At 40.0% G+C, this 7,581-nt stretch overlaps 1 protein-coding gene across 1 annotated transcript in view; it reads right to left on the minus strand.

Annotated features, from left to right (window-relative positions):
• The window catches only part of LOC127650872 (POU domain, class 2, transcription factor 2), a 55,349-nt gene extending 48,962 nt beyond the window's left edge, over positions 1-6,387 (minus strand). The window contains exon 1 of the mRNA XM_052136505.1: positions 6,285-6,387. Within this exon, the coding sequence (XP_051992465.1) occupies positions 6,285-6,387 (103 nt within the window). The remainder of the gene's footprint in view (positions 1-6,284) is intronic.
• Between the last annotated feature and the right edge of the window lie 1,194 nt (positions 6,388-7,581).

A 7,581-nucleotide genomic window follows, 5' to 3' on the forward strand; every position in this document is an offset into this window, starting at 1 on the left:
GAGGTGAAGTGTACATTTAACAAAACTCAGAAAATTATATGTTTCACTTGTGGACACTTGTCCTTGTGTGCCTTGTGCATTCCTCTAGACTCACAAGTCATTCAAAGCAATAACATCCAATTTAAAAATTGGTGACAAAAGCTAAAAACTCACAAGAGTGCATGAACTGCAGGTAAACAGCGCTCTGTTAAGTATTTAATGAGTATGAGAACTTGTTTGTCTGTGATTATGTATATCTGCCTTTATATCCATTCATTTGGCCATATCCACTGTCAAAAGTGTGATAGTATTTTCGCGTAGCGTGTGAACATGTGTGTGCATCCGAGTGGGGGGGGGTGTAGGGTAAAGATGTGCTTACTCAGAGAAGATTGAAGTGCAAAAGCACTTCGATTTATTAAAAGCTGCCGATCATGCCTCTCTCCCATTCGGCACCATTGTTGCAATAACTCCTTCATTGTGTATACATTGTGGTGGGATATTAAATTTCTTCCTTCGAACCAGACTATAACCAATACACACAGCCATGGGGAAGGGCAGCCCGTTCCTAAGTCCAAACACGCATACACATAGACACACACACACACACACACACACACATATAGTAAATGCATACACATGCTAATTTTCATACAGCTTGTCCATTAAATTAAACGGGGTGCTGAAAACCCACCCAAAACAGGACACTCTCAGTCCAGGAGCTTATATGAAATGCAGGGTGGACAAATTCAATCAAACAAGCTCCCTTTTTTGATGATTCCATGTTATTACTGAAATGGCCACATCACAGGCAACTGGTTAGATGTGAATCATGCACAGTGAAATGAAATACATTCCTAAAAGTTTAAAAGCGAATATTAATTCAAACGAGACTGAGCAAACATGAAAATAAAAATGAAAACGAATGTGTACACAATACTTTATTACATTCCATCCGCTCTTGATATCCCCATCAAACTCATTTTGTTCTCCCTCCAAAAATGAAACTTCTCTTCAAACGTCAATACCATTAAACATGACGTTATTAGCTATAAACATGCCGAGATTTTAACCAACTGTAACTAACTTGCTCTGCAAGATTCTCTGCAAACAATTGCTTTGCCTGACAATACTTGACCTCCAAGAAAACCCTTACCGTAGAAGACCTGATATAGCCAACATGATCACACAGGAAATTGACATGTTTCTTACGAAAGTTAACGTACCTTGAAATCAACCCCCATACTACCAAATTACTGCGGCATCCCCCATGAATTTTTTTTTTAGCAGTTCTACCGTTGCGCTACTGATAGCATGTTGCGTGAGCTACCTCTGAGACACGAGTTCTGGTGGAAACCAGAAAGTAATCGCGTCCACATGAACAATGGCAAGCGTGACTAAGAGGTTGCATTTTCACTCTAAAATAACATTTTCCTCCACTGACTGGCTAGGTTTAGGATTGGGGTTTGGATTAGGGGGTAGAGTTAATACAATGTGCAATTCTGTTGACTGTATTACATCATTTGCAACTAAAAAAAATATAACTTTCTTTTGGTGCCACTCTCTAGTCATGTTACGCTATGAATTGTGTTCCAATGATAATAGACATCGAGCTTGCGTAGAGTATGCTTTGGGCCTTAAGAGGGTATGACCTGGTTTTCCAGAAGAGTTGATACAGTAGACAGAGAAAGAGAGGGACAGGGTACAGCTGACTAGAGAGTGTATTAACATGGCAGAGTGTTATTTGCTTTATGAGTCTGATAAAGGTCCACAGAGAGAGAGAGAAAGACTCTGCTGTCTAGCTTCCTCTGCACAATATAACCACTGGATCCCATTTTCAGATGGTTGGACTTTAACAGTGCTCAGTGTGTTAAGAGCAATCAGAAATCGGCCAACACACACTGTCCCTCCAGCGATCATTACGCATACGTCCTCACCTACACACCAGCTACTGCAAACACACATTAGAGCACGACAAAAACCACTTGGCTCTGTCAGATATAGGGTACTGGAGTCCGAATGAGGTCCATTTAGTCGTCGTTGGTCATGATGGTGGTCTGCCTCGCAGAGGTGAGGACCTGTGTAGGGGAGAGAGTGTTTACCTACATCCCTTTATTACCATCTGCTTAATGGCCTATGAATGTCTCCATGGATACTCAAGAGGAGAGAGAGAGAGAGAGAGAGAGAGAGAGAGAGATGGAGGGATAGAGATAGCTCTGATCGGAAAGGTTGGCTCTCAGAGGGGGAACTCGAATATATGTGTGTTTATCTTAATGCATGTGTGAGTGTATACGTTTAGAGACACATAGTGCAATGCGAGCAGTACTTAACATTTTTTCAGCTTCCTGTAAGTGCAACATAAAAAACTAAAAACAAAACAAAAAAACAAACGCAAAGCATCAGATGTTGGTGCTGACATGTGTGTGTTTGAGAGAGACCTGGCGTGGAGGGAGAGGCTAGGTGTCGGAATGGGGAAGAGAGAGGTGGTTTAATGCAATAAAGCATGTTGTATTGACATCTCTGTTGTGTCTATTGATTCCCCATTATGTCCCTAACAAACCCGGGTGGACATTTTGTCATTCGCAATCACGTTAGCACTGGGACTCGCCGACGTTCCTGCTCAAATCCGATCTATATGTGTGGTCCGCACACACACTCCGGCTGTGGACAGCAGGGCTGATCTTCCTTAATCAATACCTGTTTGCGGTTAAAACACTTGCAGAGCATCAAACTGTAAATATGTATCAGTGTAAAAACAAATCACATGTGCAGACAGACACTTGACGGAACTAGCCAGCAAGTGACCTGATCAAATTTGACCTCAAGCAGCCCCACAATGGACGCCTAAATTCTTCTTTAACAGCAGCTAATTGTATCACGCCTTCTAGATTTACACCTGTTCTTTGGCAGCAAGCTAAGACTAGTCTGTGGCAACTAGTTTGTTGTTCGACTTCGACTGTATATTCCATAAAAGTAACCCTGAAAGGAGTTGATAGATTGGGCAAAAAAATGACAATATTACAATGTGGTTGTAATCACAGCGCCAACAGAATATAAAACGTCTGACAACTCCCAGATTAACTGTTAACACCACCAAACTTAAAAGGATGATAGTGAACTGATTAAACCTTCTTATGAACATAAGCATTCGCTCAGAACAAGCTCAAAAACATCAAAATTGGTTTGATTGAATTCTAGATGAATTTTCCTTAATATATACAGTAGTTTTAGCCATTTACATATATGCAGTAATTGAAAAAATTGGGGTTCACAATTCTGAGACCACTAAATGCTTCTATTTTGCATTTCTGATATCTTTTCTTCCCCCAATAGATTATCAGTGCAACAATGTGAGTGAAACATTTAACTGAACATTTTTGATGGTTTTCATAATTCTTTATATCTGGTATGTCCATTTTGCCCTTTTTGCTTTAATGACAACATTCACTTCAGCGGGCATGGACTCTGCAAGCTAACATATGTCACAAATGTATATAATTTCATTAGTGACATAAATAATATATATGAATCATAAATGTTTTATCTTTATTTTACATTTCCAGGTTGTATTTTGTTTTTATTCCCAGATTTTCAATGAGGTCTCAGACATTTGGACCCCACTTTACTTGCTGCTTTATACTGATTCCTTCACACAATCCACGTAGATTCACGTAGGCAGAGTGATGTGATCAAATGTGATCAAATTTGCTACCTACATTTACAGTCAGGTTAAGTAAAAACATACTTTGCATTGGAGAATGCTAATGTATAAAAGTGCATCTAAATATGCTATTGATAATGTGCACATTTCATGTTTTCCCACAAAAACACCCTGAGCATTCATAGTGACAGCTCTAAATTAGGTTCACAGACTATCCCAAAACATAATTCTTCCTGACATAAATGTATTCTACCATAATCACGTTGAGTAAATTATTTTGAGAAACTCTCTAGCAATACTCTGTATTTCATGCTCAATGCTCACCATCTGGGAATACACACAATAAAAACTTTAAGCTGACGTCCTCCATAGAGTCTATCGTCTGCAAGACGTTCCCCATACCACAAATATGGGTCCTTATATGCTGTTTGGCTGTCAATCTGACCTCTGCAGCATTTAATGTCAGCTCTGGTGTCTGGTGTCCATTTTGAGTCTTGCTGTACGATCAAAGCATTAAAAGGTTTTAATCTAGAAAGGAAGTTGCAACCGAACCTTCAAATTACACACAGAACACTTTCTCTAAAACAGGAATGTGACTATTCATTGATACATCAATCACAGAGTGATGATGACATTTGCTCTCCAGATATTAAAGAGGTTAATCATCGCAAACAGTGTCAATGACGCGTCTACTAATACAAACATGAAAAACGCTATAAGAACCTGTTTACAATAAACAAGCTGGAAACAAGTCATTATAATTTGTTGAGCTCCTTGAATTTTAAGACATTTTATCATTCCCAACTATTTACCCGAAATACCATGTCATATTGCCAACCCCCCGTTCTCCCTGAACATCCTTCAGTTCACTAGATTTCTGACCTAAAAGACAAATCCAAGCCTCACACAAGCTGGCCAATCCCATTTTAACACTACCTGCTTTCAATGAAAGGAGCTCACCATGTGGGCTTATTATGGCGAAAGCTTAACGTCTGGCTCTTTGCTCATTTAGGCACCAGTAAGTAATTAAAGAGTCTAGCTCTCATTTGTTGAGATGCAGCCTATACTTTTTTAAATATGTAGCTCTTTTACACAAGTTGCAAAGAAACCGGTCTTTCTAATTTCCTTATTTACATCCTCAGCCGGTGGTTGCAAAGAAACCGGTCTTTGTAATTTCCTTATTTACATCCTCAGCCGGTGTTGAGCAGGTGTGCGACATGTGTTTATGGTGACACGTTATATAAGTGCCGCATACGTTAGATTCGTCTGCTGGTAGGAAAATGTCCACTTCGCTGAAGGCCAGACGCTGCGCGTACACATTGCGCGCCACCGCCATCTTCACAAAATCAACACTCATTGAAAAAAGTCAAAATACTAAAATATGTTTTGGCATTTTGAGGCTGAAAAAAACGTTTCGGTACCACATTACAACGTCCATGTTACATGTAACACGATCATATAATTCATCACTCCACATGCTTTTATAATGCATTACTATAGTATTACACATGGGCGTAGAATACGCAGGGGATGCATGGGACACGCCCCCCTCACTTTGAATAAAACTAAAGTTCATCCCCACACTTTTTCACAGGGCAAATGTGTTTACGCCGTGTCTTCCAAACAGCAAATGTCTAAATGTGTAAATGCAAAAGTTCAAATTCACTGATCAATCATGTCATTCGTTCAATAAAATGTTTTAATCGACTGAGAGACTAAAAAATATATTTGATATATTTATGTCCGTCTTGCGCTAATCGTTCTGTCCCCCTCACTTTTGAAATGATTGCTACGCCCCTGCTTATAACATATTTACCAGCAGCCTTATATAAGTAACATTATTAGTCTACACATTAGTTATGTTGTTTATTTATATTAGCTACTCAATGCACAGCAACATGAACACTGCAATGTGGCTTGTTGCTCTTTATAAAAACAGTAGAGTTCAATCTCTAGTCTATTCAAAGCCACAATCACTTGTATCCTAAATTACACACATCTTGTGATTTTAAATTAAATGATTTAGTTGGGTTATTTATCCCTAATATGAAAAACAAACACCAAGTTAGATTGTAAAAAATGATGACATTCACTGCAATCACTCACAAACTTGTCGTTAAATTCTCACTCTCACACAGTCTTTTCCCAGCGGTCTGCGTGTATCGATCTAGACGGAATCGATAAATTACCATGAATATTCCCTGAACCGGCCGTGAGAAGAGAGAGAGTCAGACGGCAGATGGGGAAGCAGATACGGGGAGAACAGAAGGATGAAAAAAGCCAAAAGGAGCCGAGACGAACCATTCAAACAGGGGAATTATAAGCAGGCATCTTCTCTCTGCCTCCATCAATATACTGTAGCTTATCAAAGTGGCACAATTAAAAATACACACAAAAAAAGAGAGAGAGCGACATAGAGATAGACAGAGAGAGAGAGGGGGAAATTAGAAATGGACAAACTGAACCAAAATTATCTGGGACATTTCATAAGAAAAAGCTTAAAAAATACATTGAGTGGGGTTCACTGACACAGGCTGAACAGGTGCTTTAGCTCATCTTTTGTTTTTAACTTTGAAAGAGAGAGAGAGAGAGAGAGATAAAAAACTGTTACCGACATGAACCAGAGGAAGACAAGAGTGTCTCTTACCGGAGTTGCCGGAGCGCAAAGGCAGCGGAGACTTGAGTCGCCAGGCGCTGAAGTCAGGAGCGGTTCTCTGAAACACTAACGGCACCGGCAAAGGAACAAACATGATCCGCTGTCGTCTGGGCTTTTCTTCTATGGTTTCTTGGACTTTGTCTTGACTTTCTTCTTTGGTTACTTTTGTCACGTAAACTTGTGTTACAGGTTGTTTACCCTTTTTTAATTTTTGGTATATGTATTTTGGTATTTGGTTCAGTAAATTACATAAGTAGATAGCTTAAGCAGTCATTTTTGGTATTGTGCCTCTCTGTCATTACTACTATAGCTTGGTCTGGGATGCTCTATCTCGGACTAAACACACAGACGGATAGTCGGAAGTCTTTCAAGTTGTCTAAAGCCCGTTGTGGTCAACTAACAGCTTGTTTGATCTCTTGACAATCGCTAGTAATTTAGAATAAATGAGATAAATGAGAGCGTGTCAAAGACTCTCTAGTCCTAAACAGGAATCTTTCGGTCCATTAGCTAAAAATGCATTTTTTTTTTAATTCAAAAACGACCTTTGTAATCCTGGGTTTTACGTATCCCGCGCTAAACCAGGTGTGCGAACGGTATACGTCACAATGGCTTTGCGCGCGCGCGCGAAAATCTGGGTTCCACTTTGGTTTCGCTGGAGTCAAAATACGGTTCGCGTTAGTACAAAAACTATTTGATTCATTACAATCAAGTCGCCGTTGCTGGCTTCAAAAACTATATATGGAATATTTGGTTTATCTATTTGGTTTCTAGCTCTCCTACTGTGTTGTTTACCTCACGCACATTTCATGCCTATCGAGCAGCATTTAATAAATAAATAAAATATATAATATAATCGCTTCATATATTTCAGTAATCACATATAAGGCTACAGCGGCTGTGTACGCTCCTCCCCCTTCGCCTCCACTCACTTGCCGTTAATTAAAACGCAATCAATCGATACATTAATTAATAAACAAGACTGTTTGTTCCCGGAATGCTAAGACTGAACGACAAGAAAACACCATAGTACCCGTCAAGCGAATTTCAGCTCTTTGGCTCTGTCCCACCACCATCCGTCTGTGTGTGCGTGTGTGTGTCCGTAACGATAGTCCCGTTATCTGGGAACCCCGGTAGCTCGCGAGCTCTGTCCGCCTCCCGGTATGAAAGCAACACTGAAAGGAGAGGACAAGCCAGCTCCCCTCTCTTTCTCTTCCAAACCTCCCCCACTTTCCTCCTCCCCCCTTCTCCCTTTTCCCCTAATCCCATATAAGACGAGCTATCCTGCGTA

Source organism: Xyrauchen texanus, chromosome 10 (genome assembly GCF_025860055.1).
Source record: "Xyrauchen texanus isolate HMW12.3.18 chromosome 10, RBS_HiC_50CHRs, whole genome shotgun sequence".
Classification (NCBI taxonomy): domain Eukaryota; kingdom Metazoa; phylum Chordata; class Actinopteri; order Cypriniformes; family Catostomidae; genus Xyrauchen; species Xyrauchen texanus.